Source organism: Muntiacus reevesi, chromosome 2, assembly GCF_963930625.1.
Source record: "Muntiacus reevesi chromosome 2, mMunRee1.1, whole genome shotgun sequence".
NCBI lineage: Eukaryota > Metazoa > Chordata > Mammalia > Artiodactyla > Cervidae > Muntiacus > Muntiacus reevesi.
In genome coordinates, this window is record NC_089250.1 from 261,972,588 (window position 1) to 261,992,702 (window position 20,115).

General features: G+C 47.5%; 1 protein-coding gene across 2 annotated transcripts; it reads right to left on the bottom strand.

The window, feature by feature from the left end:
- Positions 1-10,634: 10,634 nt before the first annotated feature.
- On the bottom strand, positions 10,635-18,456 carry LOC136158784 (cytochrome P450 2A13). 2 transcript variants are annotated; one of them, XM_065920597.1, is made up of 9 exons: positions 18,277-18,456; positions 17,597-17,759; positions 16,355-16,504; positions 15,941-16,101; positions 14,400-14,576; positions 13,007-13,148; positions 12,129-12,316; positions 11,333-11,474; positions 10,635-10,816 (listed from the first exon to the last, which is right to left on the bottom strand). In XM_065920597.1, the coding sequence occupies exons 1-9, from the start codon at positions 18,454-18,456 to the stop codon at positions 10,635-10,637; spliced, it is 1,485 nt and encodes a 494-aa protein (XP_065776669.1). The 2 variants fall into 2 exon arrangements, with proteins under 2 accessions (XP_065776669.1, XP_065776670.1); XM_065920598.1 differs by lacking the exon at positions 17,597-17,759 and having other exon boundaries at positions 18,267-18,456.
- Between the last annotated feature and the right edge of the window lie 1,659 nt (positions 18,457-20,115).

Sequence of the window (20,115 nt, forward strand, 5' to 3'; positions counted from 1 at the left end):
TTTGGGCTGCAAAATCACTGTAGATCATGACTGCAGCCATGAAATTTAAAGATGCTTACCCCTGGGAAGGAAAGTTATGACCAACCTAGACAGCATATTGAAAAGCAGAGACAGTACTTTGCTAGCAACTGTCCATATAGTCAAGGCTATGGTTTTTCCAGTGGTCATGTATGGATGTGAGAGTTGGACGATAAAGAAACCTGAGTGCTGAAGAATTGATGCTTTTGAACTGTGGTGTTGGAGAAGACTCCTGAGAGTCCCTTGGACTGCAAGGAATTCCAACCAGTCCATCGTAAAGGAGGTCAGTCCTGAGTGTTCATTGGAAGGACTGATGTTGAAGCTGAAACTCCAATACTTTGGACACCTGATGGGAAGAACTGACTCTTTGAAAAAGACCCCACTGCTGGGAAAGATTGAAGGCAAGAGGAGAAGGGGACGACAGAGGATGAGATAGTTGGATGGCATCACCGTCTCAATGGATATGAGTTTGGGTAAACTCTGGGAGTTAGTGATGGACAGGGAGACCTGGTGTGCTGCAGTCCATGGGGTCGCAAAGAGTCGTTCATGACTGAGTGACTGAACTGAACTGAACTATTTAGCTCTCCTGCCCATATTTTGATTGTGTTGGTTTCTATTTTGTTGTTGCTGTTGTTGAGTTGTTTGTATCTTTTGGAAATGAATCCGTTGTTGATTGCATCATTTGCAAATATTTTCTCTCAGTCCATGTGTTTATAGTTTTCATTTTGTTTACATTTCCCTTTGCTATACAAAAGCTTGTAAATTTGATTGGGTCCCATTTGTTTATTTTTGCTTTTATTTCTATTGCCTTGGGAGACTGACCTAAGAAAACATTGGTGAGAATTCCTTGCTGTCCAGTGGTGAGGGTTCGTGCCTTCACCTTCACTGCTGAGCGCCCTGGTTTGATCCCTGGTTGGGGAACTAAGATTACAAACCTTGAAGTGTGGCAAAAAAGGAAAACAAGCAAGCAAAAAAAAGACATTGATACAATTTATGTCAGAGAATAGTTTGTCTGTGTTCTCTTCTAGCAATTTTGTGGTGTCATGTCCTATATTTAAGTCTTTATGTTATTTTAAGTTTCCCAGGTGGCTCAGTGGTAAAGAATCCTCCTGCAGTGCAGGAGACACAAGTTCAATCTCTAGGTCTGGAAGATCCCCTGGAGAAGGCAATGGCAACCCACTCCAGTATTTTGCCTGGGAAATTCCATGGACAGAGGAGCCTGTCACTCTATAGTCCATGGAGTCCCAAAGAGTTGGATATGACTCAGTGACTTAACAACATTAGCAATAATGGCAACATACTGCTTTAATTACTGTCAATTTGTAACATATTTTGAAATCAGGAAGTCTGATGCTTCCAGGTTTTTTTCCCCCCCTCAAGGTTATTTAGTCTGTTTGGGGATCCTTTGTGGTTCCATATTAATTTTTGCTTTTTTCTATTTTTGTGAAAAATGCTATTTGGATTTGGATAAGGTTGCATAGCGTCCATAAATCACTTTAGACAGTATGAACGTTAGTAACAAATGCTGTTTTCCATCTTTTCATGTGCTTCTTGGCCACATGTGTATATTCTTTGAAAAAATGTCTATTCAGCTCTTCTATTCATTTTTAATGGGTTGTTTGTTTTCTATTATTCGTTGTATGCATTCTTTATATACCTGGGGGTATTCACTCCTAATCAGATGTATGACTTACAAATATTTTCTCCTATTCAGTAGGTTGTCTTTTTTGTGGTGATGGTTTCATTTACTGTGCAGAAGCTTTTCAGTTTTATGTAGTCCCAGAGTTTTTTTTTTTTTTTTGGCTTTTGTTTCCCTTGTTTGAGGAGACATATCCAGAAAGATATTGCTAAGACCGATGTTCAAAACACTGTGAAAAATTTCTCTTCAGTTTTTTAGGAAGAGTTTAACAAAGATTGGCATTATTTCTTCTTTAAATATTTCATAGAATTCACCAATGAAGCAATTTGGTCTTGGGCTTCTCTTTAATGGGATATTTTTGATTACTAATTTCCTTATTAGATGTAGATCTGTTCATATTTCTGTTTCTTCATAATTCAGTCTGTCTAGGTAGGTTGACTGTTTCTAGGAATTTGTCCACTTTTTTCAGGTTATTCAATTTGTTAGTGTATGATTGTTGTTATATTTGAGTGTCTATGCCCACTATAGCATGTTTTAGGGTAATGAGTGCTAGGTCCATGGGGAACTTAGACAAGGCAACCATTCCAGTGGCTAATACAGGCATACCTGTTGGTCTTGCAGGTATGTTCAGTTCAGTTTAGTTTATGTTCAGTTCAGTTCAGTCTCTCAGTCGTGTCTGACTCTTTGCGACCCGATGGACTGAAGCATACCAGGCTTCCCTGTCCATCACCAACTCCCAGAGCTTGCTCAAACTCATGTCCATCGATGCCATCCAACCATCTCAACCTCTGTTGTCCCCTTCTCCTCCTGCCTTCAATCTTTCCCAGCATCAGGGTCTTTTCAAATGAGTCAGCTCTTCGCATCAGGTGGCCAAAGTATTGGAGTTTCAGCTTCACTATCAGTCCTTCCAATGAACACTCAGGACTGATCTCCTTTAGGATGGCCTGGTTGGATCTCCTTGCAGTCCAAGGGACTCTCAAGAGTCTTCTCCAACACCACAGTTCAAAAGCATCAATTCTTCAGTGCTCAGTTTTCTTTATGGTCCAACTCTTACATCCATCCATGACTACTGGAAAAACCATAGCTTTGACTAGACAGACATTTGTTGGCAAAGTACTGTCTCTGCTTTTTAATATGCTGTCTAGGTTGGTCATAGCTTTTCTTCCAAGGAGCAAGCATCTTTTAATTTCATGGCTGCAGTCACCATCTGCAGTGATTTTGCAGCCCAAGAAAATAGTCTGTCACTGTTTCCACTGTTTCCCCATCTATTTGCCATGAACTTACATTCAGTAACTCCCTTAAAATTATAGGGAGTATCTTGCTTAAATTTAGTGGGATCTCCAGGTGTAAATGTATTGAGCCCTGTATTGATTACGTTCACAAAGGCTTGCCAATTTGCACATTTCAGCATGCTAATTTGGAATCTGTTGTGTAAAGGCACAAAAGCTATTCAGTCTCTTTTATCTTTTGAATGTACAAATTCTCTCTATAAATCGTGGACTTCCACTTAGATCAGATTGGGATTTTTTTCTCCAGTTTATTTATTTATTTATTTAGTTACTCTGGGTCTTAGTTGCAACACACGGAATCTTCCATCTTCACTGGGGCATGTGAGATTTTTAGTTATGGCATAAGGGATCTTGTTCCCTGATCAGGGATTGAACCCAGGCCCCCTGCATTGGGAGCATGGAGTCTTAACCCCTGGACCACCAGTGAAGTCCCTCCAGTTTTTGTTTTGCTTTCTCTTCCTGTATCCAGAGCTCTCTTTCTTCCCTGGCACCCTCTCTCTCTCCTCCCTCATTCCTTTTCTTCCTTCCTTCTTTTTTTCTTTCATCATTGGATATACTTCAGAGGAAGGGGTAGTTACCTCTAACCTGATCATATTCATACATTTCTTACTCCGTGTGTGCCTGCCTAGTTGCTTCAGTTGTGTCTGACTCTTTGCAACCCCATGGACTGTAGCCCACCAGGCTCCTCTGTCCATGGAATTTTCCAGGCAAGAATACCAGAATGGGTTGCCATTTCCTATTCCGGGGGGTCTTCCACCCACAGAGACTGAACTTGCATCTCTTGCGTCTCCTGCATTGGCAGGCAGATTTTTTTTACTACTGCACCACCTGGGAAGCCTGTGAAATAGAATAGTAAAAAAGTGGGGTGCCACTGTAATAAATACCTGAAATGTGGGTGACTTTGGAGTTGTATAAGGAGTAGAGGCTGGAAGAATTTTGAGGCACATGATAAAAGGTGTCTTGACTGCCTTAAATAAATTATTGGTAGAAATATATATGTTAAAGGAACTGTTGGTGAGGACTCAGAAGGAAGGGAATGTGGAATGTGCTTTGAAATTGAAGGAAACATATTGTGGTAGAAAGCTTAGCTGAATTGGGTGTTACAGTTATATGGGAAGCAGAACTTGTAAATAATGGACTTGGATATTTAACTGAGGATATTTCCAAGCAAAACATTGAAGGTGTGATCTGGTTACTTTTTACCTCTTATGGCAACCCACTTCAGTATATCTTGCCTGGAGAATCCAATGGACAGAGGAGCTTGGTGGGCTACAGTCCACGGGGTCTCAGAGTCAGATAAGACTGAATGACCTTCTCTTCTTTTTCTTCTTAGTGCTTATAGTAAAATGAGAGCGGGCAGAGATAATTTGAGGAAAGGGATATTAAGCAAAAAGGAGCTGGGACTTGATTTCAAGGAAATTCAAGAATAGGACTTCATTAATCCCTTTGTGTAAATACCAAAGAGCACATTTGCAGGGTCATGTGATAGACAATGTTCAGCTTTGTAAGAAGCTGCCAAATTGTCTTCCAAAGAGGCTGAGCCCTTTTGCGTTCCCACCAGCCACCAGTGACAGTACCTGTTGTGCTACATCCTTGCCAGCACTTGGTCTTGTCAGTGTTCTGGATTTTCACTGTTCAGTAGACGTGTATCCTGGATAGCTCAGTATTTTTAAGATTTGTTAATTCCCTAATGAAATGTGATGTCAAGTATTGCTTCTTATGCTTATTAGCTATGTGTATCTCTTCTTTGGTGTGGGGGTCTGTTCAGAATTTTTGCCCATTTAAAAACTGGGTTGCTTTTTCCTTTTTCTTTTTTTTGTCAAGAAACATTTATTTATTTAGCTGTGCTGGGTCTTAGTTGCACCACGCAGTATCTTTTTAAATTGCAGCATGTGGAATCTAGTTCCCTGAACAGGGATGGAAACTGCGTTCTGCATTGGGAGCACAGAGTCTTGGTCACTGGACCACTAGGAAAGTCCCTGGCTTGTTTTTATCTTATTGTTCAGTTTTATGTCTTTTTATTTTGGTATATTTTGGATACAAGTCATTTATCAGATATGTGCTTTGAAGCATTTGCTCCCAGTCTGTAGCTTGTATTTTTCATTCTCTTAACTGTCCTTTGCAGAACAGAAGTTTTGATTTTTATTATAGTCCACTTATCAATTGAATTGTACATTTGGTGTTGTGTCTCAGAAGTCATTGTCAGACCCAAGGACACCTAGATTTTCTGTGTTATCTTCTCAAAGTCTTCTTTTCCATTCTACGTTTAGATCCTTGATCAATTTTGAATTGATTTTTGTAGACAGTGTCAGGGCTGTGTCCAGATTCATTTCTTTTTTCCATGTGAATATTCAACTGTTCTGGTATCATTACTTTCTTGGTTGAATTGCATCTGTTCCTTTGTCAACATTCATTTTTGAATGTTGATCCAGGCTTTACCCTAGGAATAAGCCTCACTGACTGTATTGCTCTTTTTTTTAAAAAAATATATGTTGATGGGTTTGATTTGCTAATATTTTGTTGACAATTTTTGTATCTGTATTTATGAGGGATATTGGTCTGTAACTTCCTGTTTTGTACTATCATTGTCTCACTTTGGCATCAGGGGAATACTGGTCTCCTAAAACAAGTTGAGAACTATTTCCTTATCTTCTGTTTTCTGCAAGAGATCATGGAGAAGGATGCTAAGTAGCCACCGTAGCCAAAACTGTCTGAAAAATTACACGTCAAAGCCATGGTTTGATACTTTCCTTTGCGGTACTTCTTTGGAAAGCCTGGGAACCATTTTTTTTTTTTCTCTCCACTTCCTGCTGGATCCCCCTGGACCATTTAGAGGGGAATGGAATGCCCTGGTAGAGGAAGAAAGGATTCTTTCCTTCCTGTTGGCTTGTTATTCCTGCCAATATCACCACACCAACAGTCCTTCCCTTCAGCAGAGAGGGCAGGAATGGCATTCTAAGTAGAGGGAACAGTTGATTCAAATGCCTGCAGATGTGACAAATTCACGCACAGTAACAGAAGTTTGATGAGCTTGGGGAATAGGATCTATTTAGTGTCATGGAATGGATGCCATGAAATGAGACTGGGAGAAGAGGGCAGAACCCAGGCTGGAAAGGATCTTGGAGACTAACTCAGCAAGTTAAGCTTTAAGCTTTCGCTCTTCAAACTGCAGTTTGAATCAAACTGATGATTCATAAAAGCAGCTTGAGGGGTTGCCACCAGCATTAAAAAAATAAAACAGAAGACAATACAAAATATCAGCATGCCTTTCGTGAGTAAGAAAAGCTCTGCTTCAGTTATACAGGTTTACACGCGTCCTGGGAACAGCCACACGTGGAACATCAGGCATCTGAGTCAGGGGTGATGTGACATCTGCATTTTCATCCCTCTGCCTCCTTTCTCCAAAATCTTTCTTCCAAGCACCATTCCCCTCTCTCAGAATTCCTCTGGGGGCACGGGTCCATCCGAATCATCATTGGAACCTCTAGAGAGACGCCCTGGAGCCCAGCTGTCTGCCTTTGTCCTGTCCTGTGTTACTTTATGCAGATTCTTTTTTTTAAAAAAATAGTTACTTATTTATTTGGTTCTGTCAATCCTTAGTTGCGGCACTCGGGATCTTTGCTGCGTCATGCAGGATCTTTTGTGGTATCACACAAATTCTCTAGTTGAGGTGTGCGGGCTTAGTCGCTCCTCAGCTTGTGAGATCTCAGTTCCCAGACCAGGGATCAAACCCACATCCCCTGCATTGGTCCTACTGGACTGCTAGGGAAGTCCCTGGGCAGATTCTCTAACCTTCCTCCGAGTCCCTCTGCTCATCTGTAACACGAGTTCATTATAGTCTCACCTTGCAGACACTTGTAAGGTGTCTGGTTTGAATGAGTGCACGCGTAAGTGGTGTTATGGATCAAACTGTGTCAAGAAGCTATGCTGAAGTCTGAACTCCCAGTACCTAAGAGTGTGATCTTATTGGGAAAAGAGAATCACTGAAGATAGAATCAGTAAAGATAAATTCATCCTGGAGTATGACTGGTATCCTTACAAAAAGATGGCTATGTGAAGAGAGACAAACACAAGGAAGATACCATGTCATAACAAAGGCAGAGTTCCCAATTGTACGGCTGCAAGTCAAGCAACTCCAAAGACTGTTGCAAGCCACTGAAAGCTAAGAAGAGGCAAGGAAGGATTCCCCAGTGGTTTCAGAGGGGGCGTGATCTGGCTGGCCTTGATTTTGGGTTCAGGTTGCATAACTGTGAGGTGATATATTTCTGTTGATGTAAGCCCAACTTGTGATACTCATACAAGGGGCTCAGCATGGTGCTTGGCACATAGCAGGCTCAACACATGCTACTTGTGGTTGTCATTATGGCAACAACAGGTGTCTAAGGATTCTTGGCTCGGCAGAAGACAATAGTGAAAAACAAGCCACACAGAAACATCACTACTCTCATCCTCTCATCCCTGCAGCCACTGAGTTAAGTTCAGCACTATGCCATATTTCAATCTTCAAATAATTCTTGTGAGGAAGGAGTCAGATGAGAAAGAGAGGCCAGAGAGAGGCTCAGGAAGACCCAAGGACTTATTAAAGGCAACAAAGCTTGGACCAGAACCCAGGGCTCTTGTTCACACCTCCACCCCAGCACTGTTTCTTGGCTGGGTTGGGTCACTGGTCCTTCTGGAGCAACAAAGCTGGGAGCGTCTATCTGGACAGGTGAGAAGGACACACTAGTGGTTAGAATGTTACTTCTCCTGGCACCTTTGGTGATGCCTTGATGGAGTCCCGCTTTTCCCTTTTCAAGTGTAAGTTTGAGGATCCCAGAGATTAATACTTGTTCTCTCTTCCCTCTCGTCTCCCTTCTTGTTGGACAAAGACCTACTAGCCACTCTACCTTTCCCTGGAGATGTGCCTCATTGTCAGAACCCAGCTAGCTCCAGCCCTTCCTTTTCTCTCTTAACTCTTTCTCAGAAGGAACTTTCAACTCGGAGAACTGACATTTGCCACCAGAGGGGCTAAAAATGCAGTTCCCAAGGATGTGGGCAGGGGAAACTCTGATGCTAAAATTCTGAGCTTCAAGAATTCCAAGCATCAGTAATTCAAACGTTCTGTGTCTAAGGTTGTGAGAATCTGAGATTCCACAATTATGATTGTGGACCCTGCAGTTCCAAGAGTCAACAGTTTAGTTACGCCATGATTCTGAGATTTCCCCCAGGTGTGGTTTCTGGAAGCCTCTTAAAGTGACATGCATATGGATGGATAAGGTTTGATTCTGTCTCTGGATTGTTAGGGACTTCCCTGGTGGCTCAGATGGTAAACAATCTGCATGCAATGCAGGAGACCTGGGTTCTACCCCTGGGTCAGGAAGATCCTCTGGAGAAGGAAATGGAAACCCACTCCAGTATTCTTGCCTGGATTATCCCATGGACAGAGGAGCCTGGCTACAGTCTATGGGGTCACATAGAGTTGAATATGACTAACACTTTCACTTTTCACTTCACTGAATTGTTAAATAGTGTGCTTGTAATAATAAAGAATGTGACACTGGGGATTCTTAGCTCTTCCCAATGAGTATGAAGCAGCCAATTCATGGAACCCAAGTGGTCAAACACAGACAATGGAAATTGAAAATCCTGAGAATCAGCCTGTTAGGAAACTTGCAGCTTTCAAAGGACCAGATTTCCTCTCAAATCACTGGTCGTTCAAGTGTGGCAAGTTTTGTGGAGGCAACATCTGTGTAGCATTTAGATCTAAGGTTAGAACTAACCAGAGGTCTAATACAAAGATCTAAAGCTGATGTGTGTAGTGGGAATTCCTAATAATGTACTTTCACAACCTTGAGAATTCCACAGAAATAACACCTGGAAAAACTGCATATATTAAGAAACTGTGTTAATGATTATCTTGCATGTTTTTCTTAAAAATAATCACCTTGTTACAAACCCCAAGACCAGACCCAGAAGGGAGTATGACTGGGATCATGAAAGCATGGACCTTGGAATACCGGGTCAGCGTCAGACATGAACACTGCCTTGCTGATTGTTCCCGAGACTAGCCCAGGAGGGAACGACCTGGGGCAAACACGAGGAGATCTGGACTATGTCAGTGTAGTCCATGACATTTAGGAGTATGAGATTAACACAGCATGTGTCTTGAGAAAGATAAGATCTGAGAAAGTCTTGTATTCTGCAATTAGGAATAAAAGCTGGACTCAGAGTGGACTCTGCACCTCAGTGCCATAGAGGATGCAGGTCTTTTGATTCATTGCACCAGACTTCGTTTTCTGTCTTCATTCTCGTTGCTCACTCCCGGACCATTAGGGCAACAGATGTGAATGAGTTTTCAGGCTGTGCAGTGCGCTGAAGGATGCCACTTCCAAGGGGACATACACAAACTTATCTGAGAGTAAGCAAGCGATTCAGGGACACACCACAGATCTCAGATCCATCAGAGAGAGCCCCACCTTCAGAAACTCATAGGAAATATGACCTCCTGCATATATTCTGGAGAATAGGCGATCATATACTTGCCCGTGTGCATGCACACACTTGCACACACACAAACATGGCTGTGCTGCTACCAAACTTCTGGCATTTCTCTGAAAGTGCTTCTCTCTCCCATCTATTTTATTAAGAAGTCTGACTTCTAGGGCTTCCCTGGTAGCCCAGTGGCTAAGAATCTATCTTGCAATGCAGGAGACACAGGTTCTATGCCTGGTCTGGGAAGATCCCACTTGCTATGGGGCAACTAAGCCGGGGCATCACAACTACTGAAATCCGTGCCCCTAGAGCCCGTGGTTCGCAACAAGAGAAGCCACTGAAATGAGAAGTCCAAGCTCTGCAACGAAGAGTAGCCCCTGCTTGCTGCAACTAGAGAAAAGCCTGTGTGCAGCAATGAAGACCTAGCACATCCAGAAAAACAACACCAACAACAGTCTGACTCCTGTCAGACACAGTAGCCTTATCTAGTGGTAGGCACAAAATACGCTCTGTCATCCAAAGTGTGCCCGAGTGGGGAAGAGTGTAGGCAAGTGTGTAGTGAAGCCAGGTGAGCTGCCTGTCAGTACTCTGGAAAAGTCCCCTGGACAGAGCTGTTCAGGTTGTGTAATAATATAATAAGTTGCTGTGTTTTCACTTGAGGAAGGGATGCTACCCAAGGACTGTGGGTTAAGTATGGCCATCTGTATTCATGTACTTGCTGAGTACTGACTGACTTGTGTTCTGTGGGACCTCAGAAAGATTTAACCTTTCTGGGCCTCATCTTTGCTATCTGTAAAATGGGCATATATACTGTTCCCTATCACGGTAGGTTTGTGAGCATGAAGTGAGGTGAGTTTAAGACACTTTAAGCATAGAACTGACACAGAATACTTGCTCAATAAATAATATCTGCTATTGTTACTATTCAAAGTATAACATAAGGCGTCTTTTCCTCTCATCTTATCTCTAGCAAACTGAACAAAGAGTCCGTTCTGTTTCTTCTTTGTCTCCTATCCACTTTGCCCTTTCCTCCCCACCGTCCACCATTCCCCATCCTTAGCCCCGCCCCTCCCTTAACCCCGCCCCTAGCCCCTCCCCTCCGCTCCCATACCCCTCCTTTCCCCATCCTTAGCCCCTCCCCTCCCCCATAACCCCGCCCAGGCCCTTCCCTCCCCCATTTGCTCCTCCCACCAGCGCTACCCTGGCACAGCCCTGACTCAGCGGGGCAGGAAGCTCATGGTGTAGTTTGGAGGGATGGTGGCAAAGCCCACGAGTTTTGGGGACACATCGATGTCCTGGGGCAACTGTGGGGACTTGAAGCGGAAGTTCTGCATGATGGTGGTGAGGAAGAGGAAGAGCTCCATTCTGGCGAGGCCTTCTCCGAAACAGTACCGCTTTCCTGAAGGACCAGAGTGGGAGGCACGGAGGTGAGGCCTGTTCTCCCTGTTGCCTGACCCCCACTACCGACCCCCAGCTGCATCCTCTCAGGGAAGAAGGGCTGGAATATCGAGGCTGGAGAGACTTGCATAGAAGTTGCTACTCCTCTCTGAGCCTGTTTCCCTAGAACTTTTGGTGGGATGAGCCCAGACTGTAGTAATTGGAACTTTGGATGCCCCCTGCCCCTAAATACACTCTCAAATATGACTACTGCTGTCATCGCCTTTCTAAGAATCTGAAGGATTTAAATGACCTTGGATTTAAATCTCTCACTCTGGGCCTTGATTTTCCCTCTCTCTGAAATGGGTATGATCATTCCTTTTCTTTTGCTTTGGCCCAGGCTCTTGGTAGTTATGGGGATTGCTGATTGGCCCCCGGGTATATGGTAAGAAGGACTTCCATGCTGGAGAAAGAAGCTAGGTTAAGCCTTAGCGATGAAGGAGGCCCCTGTGGGTGTTGATTTGGCAGTGTCTCTTACCGATGGAGAAAGGCACAAAAGCATCATTCTTCTTAAATTGCCCCTTCTCGTCCAGGAAGTGTTGGGGATTGAAATCTCGGGGGTTGGAGAAGAACTTGGGGTCTCTCAGCACAGAGCCCAGCATAGGGAACACTTCGGTGCCCTGGTTGAGAGGAGGGAGGGGACTTTGATAAGGTGGAGTAGGGGATGGGTATGATGAAAGCACATTGTGGGCAGAGGGGGAATTTGGGTGCCCTCGGTGAGGACAAGTGGAAGGCATGGGAGTTGGGGTCCTCTGAAGGAGGTACTTTGGGGGACATGAGATTCATGTCCTCGGGACAGGAAGTTTGGCTGACATGAGGCTTATGTCCCCTGAGAAGGGAAGTTTGAAGTGCTCGGGTTCTATGTCTCCTGGAGCAGATGGTTTCGGGGACACGTAGTTCATGCCTCCCTTGGGAGGAGGTTGAGGGGGTGGGAGGGTCATGTTCCCTGAGACCGGAATTTTGGGAGACATGGGGTTTGTGTCCCTCTAGGAAGGATGCTTGGGGGACATGAGATCATGTCCTTGAAGGTCTAGGGGAAATGAGGTTCATTTCTCTTGAGACAGAAATTTGGGGGGCACATAGGGTTCATATTCCTTGAGGCAAGAGGTCTGGGGAGGTCTGAAATTCAGGAGTCTCCAAGGGGGAAGGTGGCAGGGACACGGTAGTGGGGAAAGTCTTTGATTAGGGGAGTGGGTCCCATGGGTCACGGGCTGGGAAGGTTCTAAGGGCAACGGGGTTTAGGGTCACAGTGATCGGGCTGGGTGGGGTAGCACCTTGGGGAGGAGGAAGTCTCGAAACTTGGTATCCTTGGTGACTCTGCGGGCCAGGCCCATGGGGATCATGTCTCCGAATCTCTGGATCTCGTGGATCACAGCCTCTGTGTAGGGCATCTTGGCTCGGTCCTCAAACTTGGGCTGACGGTTCTTGCCGATTACGCGGTCAATCTCCTCATGAACTTTGGCTAGGGGAGGGGGGAGAACCTATTTAGCTCTTGAGGGGACTCGGGGCAGGAATGAAAATCCAAATATGTACAACATGCATGACATCCATGTGTGATGTGGATGCAGACCACTCAGATCAGACGTCGGCTGTAGACACTGTTGGGGCAGGGTCTTGTTCGCTTTGTTGTTGTTTAGTTGCTTCTGTCGTGTCTGACTGTTTGTGACCCCATGGACTGTAGCCTGCCGGGCTTCTCTGTCCACGGGATTTCCCAGGCAGAAATACTGGAGTGGGTTGCCATTTCCTTCTCCAGGGATCTTCCTGACCCAGGGATTGAACCTGCATCTCCTGCACTGGCAGGCAGGTTCTTTACCACTGAGCCTCCAGGGAAGCCCACCTGTTCACCTGGTCCTTTGGAAATCACAGGGGAGGTGCAAAGGAGGAGTCCTGGGGAATGTCTGGAGGAAGGGGCGGTGGGCACTTGGTTGGGTCAGCCGCAGGAACTATATACCAATCAGTTCAGATATTTTCAATGTTTTAACAGCTGGTGAGACTTGGCTGGTGCTTATCAGCCAAACATCACTTAGTCTCTAGAGAGCAGAGCGTGTCTGAGGGTCCATGGCCCTGAGACAGGTGGGACCACTGCAGCAGGCTCAGAGGAATTTGGGGGAGGAGTCCATGGTGCCCGCTTCCCTGCCCTGTCCAGCCTTACCCTCCACATCTGGGTGCTTCATGAGCAGCAGGAAGCCATACCGCATGGTTGTGCTGACCGTCTCTGTGCCCGCAAAGAAGAGGTTCAGTGTCGTCATCACCAGGTTCTTCCTGTAGAACTCCGTGTTGGGATTCTCCTTCTCCTGCATGGATAGAGGGCTCCAGGTGAGCTCACTCCCTTATGCTCTCAGGGCCCTTCTGGGGGTTTTCCCTTTGGACCTGCCTCTTTATTTTATAGGGGCTTCCCCGGTGGCTCAGACAGAATTCGCCTGCAATGCAGGAGACTCAGGTTCAACCCCTGGATCAGGAATATCCCCTGGAGAAAGGAATAGTTACCCACTCCAGTATTCCTGCCTGGAGAATCCCATGCATGGACTGAGGAGCTTGGAGGGCTACAGTCCGTGGGGTCGCAAACCGTCAGACACGACCGAGTGAGTAACAACACTCTATTACTTTTTCAAATTAATCCCCCCCCCTTTTTTTTTTGGCTGTGCCACGTGACTTGCAGGATCTTCCCTGACCAGGGATTAAACCCTGGGCCCTTGGCCGTGAGAGTGCAGAGTCCTAACCACTGGGGCCTGCATGCTAACTCGCTTCAGTGGTGTCCACCTCTTTGTGACTCCATGGGCTGTAGCCCACCAGGCTCCTCTGTCCATGGGATTCTCCAGGCAGAAATACTGGGTTGCTATACCCTCCTTCAGGAGGTCTTCCTGACCCAGGGATCGAACCCATGTCTCTTATGTCCCCTGAATTGGCAAGTGGATTCTTTACCACTCGTGCCACCTGGGACACCTGGTGCACGGTAGTTTTACAGAAACGTTTGCTATCATGATTCGAATTCATAAGTCCTGCCTGTGGGCAAAACGGCTCAACAGGTGGAATGTGTGCTGTGCTGAGTCATTTCAGTCGTGTCTGACTCCATGAGACCCCATGGACTGTAGCCCGCCAGGCTCTCTGTCCATGGGATTCTCCAGGCAAGAATACTGGAGTGGGATGCCATGTCCTCCTCTAGGGGATCTTCCTGACCCACGGATCAAACTCACATCTCTTATGTCTCTTGCATTGGCAGGTGGGTTCTTTGCCACTAGTGCCACCTGGGAACTCCAGTAGTGGAAGAGTGATGGTTTATTATCCCTGGGATTGTGAAGATTATTAGGTTCAGTTCAGTTCAGTGGCTCAGTCGTGTCCAACTCTGCGACCACATGGACGGCCACACTCCAGGCTTCCCTGTCCATCACCAACTCCTGGAGCTTACTCAAACTGTCCATAGAGCTGGTGAGTTATTATTAGGTTGGGGGCGGGGTGATTTCAATGGGCCTCTGTTCTCCTCCACCCCCAGCCTGATTTCCCTCTGCCTGGCTCTGGACCTCTTCATCCTGGCTGTGAGGGTGTACCTCCTGCATGCGGATGAGGAAGGAGTCGATGAAGTCCCGTGGGGAGTTGGGGTCCAGTGTGCGCTGGTTTTGTTCCACCTTCTTGGCTATGAAGTCCTCCAGTCCCTGCAGCTCCTTAAAGGCCTGTTGCTGTGGCCCTGGCAGATATTTCATCACTGAGTAGAACATCTCATAGAGCTGAGGATGGGAAGGGGAGAAGGGGAGGGAAGGACAGCTGTCAGTGTGCAGGACCTGGTGGGAGTGGGCCCTGTCTCAGGACAAGGCAGGTACTGGGTCAGTTGTTTACACATTTTGATGAGGCTGGATGGGAATGTGTTTTCACAATGAGTTACATGTGAGGGCCCCTGTCCAAGGATTAAAGTGAGATGGACTGGGACCCTATTCAGATATTCAGATGATGTTGGATTGGAGAAACACACCCGGGGTTAATATATTCAGATGAGGTTGGGTTGGGAGACACCTGTCCAGGTGTTTAGCTATTCAGGTGGGATTTGTATGGGGGGTGGTCACCTGCCTAAGTGTTTAGGCATTGGTGTGGTCTCAGTTGGACACAACTGTCCCAATGTTTAGAGGGGTCTGTGTTGGGGTTTCTGTGCAGGTGTTGAGGTACTAAAGTGGGGTTGGGGTGCAGGTGTTAAGGTGGGGAGATACCTGTTCAGGTGTTCAGATATTCAAATGGGAGTGCCTATGGAAGGCACTTCTGTAGGTGCTGGAAATGAGCTGAATCAGGGGACACTTATTTGGATGTATGGGGAACAATCTACCTAGGTGTTTATGCATTTAGGGGTCTTGATTGGGGTACCTGCTACATGTTCAGCTATTTAAGTGAACTGGGGAGGGGGCACTCTCTGGAGATGCCAGTGGGCTGGTTTTGGGACATCTGTGTGGAGAACCAGTGATTTTGGTGGGCTGAATTTTGAAGCACCAGGAGTCCAGGTAGTCAGGAAGTGGGCTGAGGTGACCACTTGCCAGGTGTTAAGAAATTCAGATGGAAAGAGAATATCTTTTTTTTTCTTTCTTTTTGCCATGCCAAGCAGCATGTGGGATCTTAGTTCCCCGACTGGGGACTGAACCCATGCCTCCTGCATTGGAAGCGCAGAGTCCGAACCACTGGACCACCAAGACGTCCCCTCCCCTTTTTTGAGATGGAGTGTCTAAAAAGGGACCACTTGTTAGAGAGTAAGATAAGCTGGGATGAGGACACCTGTCCTGGTAAGAAAGCTGGGTTGAGGACATGTATCTTTTCTGCAGGGTATTTTTTTTTTCTTCTTTCTTCTTTTGTTTTTTTGGTGGAGGGTGCATCTTTTGAGATATCCAGGTGTCCTTGGAGACTGAGTATTGGGCTTTGGTGCAACTGTTGAGTTGTCCAAGAGTGGTGGTCTGGTTTTGAGGGGACCCTGTCTGGGGGAGGATGGGAGTTTGGGGCACTTGTCTCGTGTGTGTGTGTGTGTGTGTGTGTGTGTGTGTGTGTGCGTGTGTTGGGGGAGGGCATTTGGCAGGTTGCGGTAGGGGCAGGGTAGAGCCAGGTCGACTCGGGTTACCTGCCCGGTAGACGTAGCAGTGAACTGGAAGCTTCCCAGCATCATTCGCAGTAGTGACAGGAACTCTTTGTCCTCGTAGTCAAAGCGGTCCCCGAAGACAATGGAGCTGATAACATTGGAGACTGTTCGGCTCAGGAAGAAGGTGGGATCGATGAAGGCGCCTGGGGGGATGAGAGCGGAGGGAGTTGGGGAGAGACAGGGATTTAGCGGAGAGTCAGCTCGGCTGTCTGATGCCATCTGAGAAGTGAAGGAGGGCACGGCAGTGCTGAGCTAAACTCCCAGCACCAGACCCTAGGGTCCAGACCAGTCCCGGGCTCCCTGGCTCACGGGCCCCCTTCCCGGGCCAGAACGCGTGTAGCCGCGTCGGGTGTTTCCCTCCTCCTCCTCGCACACTGCAGGCTCCCCCCGGCTCACCGCGAGTGCCCCGGAAGGCCTCGATGAGGAAGCCCGCCTCCTCCTGGATGCGCTCTTCGATGCCGCGCTTGCCCACGCCAAAGTCCCGCAGCGTCGTAATGGAGAAGCGCCGGAGCTGCCTGGCGCGCTCTCCGTTGCTGAACGCCACGCCTGCGGAGGCAGCGCAGGAGTTGGACGAGGGCAGAGCGAGGCAGGGCCCAGACCAGCCCCGGGCTCCCGGGCTCGCTAGAGGGAGAAGGGGCGTCCGGACAGAGAGAGCAAGGGGGGGAAAAGGTGTAGAGAGCCAGAGTAGGGTGCGGAGGGGAAGGAGGGGTAGAGGGTGGGCGAGAGCAAGGGGAGAGGGAGGGAACGGGGAGACAGACAGAGACAGACTGAGACAAACAACGCAGAGTCAGAGAAATGCAGAGAGAGAGACCGAGTGCGAAGAATAGAATCGGAAAGAGTGAGGCAAGATAGATATGTCAAGAGACACAGAGGCACTCAGGGGAAGAGGAGACAGAGGGAAGGAGGAGAAGTAAGATGCATGGAGATCTGGGAGGCAGACATTACCATGGCAAATTCTAAGGGACTTCCCTGGTGGCTCAGACGGTAAAGAATCTACCTGCAATGCAGGTGACCTGGGTTCGATCCCTGGGTTGGGAAGATCCCTGGAGGAGGAAATGGCAACCTAGTCCAGTATTCTTGCCTGGAGAATCCCATGGACAGAGGAGCCTGGCTGGAAAGGGTCCATGGGGTCACAAAGAGTTGGACACGACTGAGTGACTAACACAGACATATGCAAAGAGAAGAGAGAAAAATAGAAAGAAACAGAGAGGCCCTGGGGGGAAAGAGAGACTGTTACTAAGAGATGGAGGCATGGAGATTTTGAAGCAGAGATAATGTGAGATTCTAAGACGAAGGAAGAAGAAAGAGACAGGGCAGGAGAGAGAAACTGGGGGACGCCCAGAAGCTGAAAAGAAGAAAAAAACCTAAAGGCATATGGAGATAGAGGACCGGGGTTCCAAAGCAGAAATCCCAAGAGACTCTAAGAAACACAGAGAAAGAAGAGACATCGAGTGAAAGGGGACAGGGGCAGAGAGAAGCAGGGAGAAACAGAGATGCAGAAACTCTAAGACCAGATAGAGCAGGGGGAGGCAGCAGTGTGCAGGACTGGAGACAGGAATAGCAGAGGCAGTCAGGAGAAAAAAGCCGGGGACCTGGAAGTCTGTCTGACCATGCCCCCTTCACCTCAGTCTCCCTCACCATAGCCTTTGAAGAGCCAGTCAAAGGTAGCCTGCTCGCCTCGCCCACTGAATTCTTCAGCCTGGTCCACCAGAGCCTCCTTCACAGCATCATAGCCACATAGCACCACGATCTGCCGGGTCCCCAGGTGGATGGTGAACACAGGGCCGTAGCACTCACTGATCTGATAGAGGTGAGTGGGAGTTAGTGGGAGTAGCCCCTTTTCTGAACAGGCCCTGTACCCAGACCTCACATACTGGGATGCATTTCCTCACAGGTTCTGACTATCAAGGAGCTGGACAGCCCAAGATACGGTCTTTCCTGGTTAGGACCCTGATTGTTGTTGTTGTTGAGTTGCTCAACAGTCATGTCTGACTCTTTGCAACCCTATGGACTGTAGCCTGCCAGACTCCTATGTCCATGGGATTTCCCATGCAAGAATACTGGAGTGGGTTGCTATTCCCTTCTCTGGGGCATCTACCCAGTGCAGGGATTAAACCCGAGTCTCCTGTATCGGCAGATGGGTTCACCCATCTTTGGGTCACCGGGGAAGCCCCAGGACCCTGGTATTGGATCTTTAAAATTCCCTTCTTCTTTCCTAAGACTCTTGCCCAACATTGCCCATTCCCTGCCAAAAAGCCCCAGACGAACTGGCCAGGCCGCCCCCGTCACCCCATCCCCCCATCTCTGCCCCATGACACCTTCATGAGGGAGTTGTACATCTGCTCGGTGTTCAGCTGCAGGTAGTTCCCGATGAAGGGCAGAGGAGTGGGCCCTGGAGGCAATTTCCCTTTGAGCTTCCTTTGCCGCCAGACAGACATCAAGACCATGACAGTCAGACAGGCCAGCAAAGCCGCGAGGAGCAGCCCTGAGGCCAGCATGGTGGCACCTGGAGTGATTGCCAGTTGGTGATGTCTGAGATGGTTGGCCTTTATACTACCTGGGAAAGCAGGACAGACTTTGGTCCTGATTATATAATTGTCTTGTTTCACCTCTCATGTCCACTCCCCACTATGCTCCCTGCCTAGCTTGGGACCCAGCCAACCAGGAAGGAGAGGGGTGGACCTCAGGTCAAGTTCACAAGGAGAGGGCCCCAAGGTGGAATTTGTGGTCTGTGGGGAGAGACTGCCGTAGGGCTGTGGACTTTGGAGGAGACAGTAGGTATGTTCCAGAACTGAAGATTTTGGGGCGCCCCTGAGCTTTGGACTTGGGATCTCAAGAGTGAGAAGGGACCCCCAAAGTTGTGGATTTGGAGGTCTTGGGAAAGTGGAAATCACAGATCTGGATGTAAGGGTATTAGAATGGACAGGACGTGTGACTGTGGATTTGGGGGCCTTTTGGTGAGGAGGGGTGTAGGTTGAAGGGTCTCGTGATGGTGGGGGGAATTCCAGGGAATGGATTCGAGGGTCTTGAGGTGAGAAAGGACCCCTGCTGTGGGTGTGGGGTTCCTGGGAGCAGAGTCCAGCTGGATCCAGACTCAGCATCTGATCCCAGATGTTGACTTGCTTTTATTTTGGACATGTTGCTCGCTCTCGATGCCCAGAAGCTTTATCGGAACCTCAAAGCGAGGTCACAGTGGGGGTCATAGAACTGACCATCTATGGTTGGGCAAGAGGTAGAAGACCAGAGCTGTGCATCTGTGGAACTTTCCACAGAACTGGAGAATAGTAACTCACAATCTCAACTGGTAGAGGAACTGGCCAGGGCTTGAGAAGTAGTAATAACCATCAGTCTGATACCAAAAAAAATCCCCAATGTTTCAAGGGTTAGAATTCACACAGCATCCCACTTGTTCCATACCCAGATCCTTACGGAAGTCCACTGTGTTGACTATATCATTTCTGTTATTGTTAATGTTTCGCATTTTACATGTGAGTATAATGAGGACAGAAGAGAGAGAGTGGGCAAGAGGCACGCATGTGACCCCTCTCTCTCCTGCTTGGCACTTATTTCCTGTTTCTGGAATTGGGTTTCCCCACTTTCCAGAAGGTTCCAGTGGTAAAGAACCCACCTGCCAATGCAGGAGATGTAAGAGATGCAGATTCGACCCCCTGGAGGGCATGGCAACCCACTCCAGTATTCTTGCCTGGAGAATCCCATGGACAGAGGAGCCTGGCGGGCTACAGTCCATGGGGTCCCACAGAGTTGGACATGACTGAAGGGACTTAACACGCACACACCAGTGCAAAGGGAGTATTTGGAAGAGAAAGTTGTACTGGAGAGTGTGTGAAGTCACCTTTAGAGGTGATTCCTGGTGTGTCAGGACTTTTGTTAGGCAGAGGGGACTATGTCAGGAGAGATTTGGGTAAACTCCAGTGTCAGGAACAGAGAGAGGTCCTGAGATTCTGAAGTAGGGGAAGAGAAAAGAGGAGTGGTCCCATGTCCTCCCTTCACTGACATTTTTCCTTCGTAATGACACTTAACCCCATCACAGTACCAACTGTGAAGATTACGTCCAGATCCTCATCCTCTTACTGAATCCCTATAACAGCAGGGCTGGTTTATCATTGTCTTCACTTGGCAGTTGAGAAGCCTGGGAC

What these genes read in the sequence shown, in the direction of transcription:
- LOC136158784 (XM_065920597.1), bottom strand. Translation starts at nt 18,456, where the DNA reads ATGCTGGCCTCAGGGCTGCTCCTCGCGGCTTTGCTGGCCTGTCTGACT. An exon ending in TGTACAACTCCCTCATGAAG is followed by an intron (nt 17,760 to 18,276) that starts GTGTCATGGGGC and finishes CACCTCTATCAG; the next exon opens with ATCAGTGAGTGCTACGGCCC. An exon ending in GGCCTTCCGGGGCACTCGCG is followed by an intron (nt 16,102 to 16,354) that starts GTGAGCCGGGGG and finishes TCATCCCCCCAG; the next exon opens with GCGCCTTCATCGATCCCACC.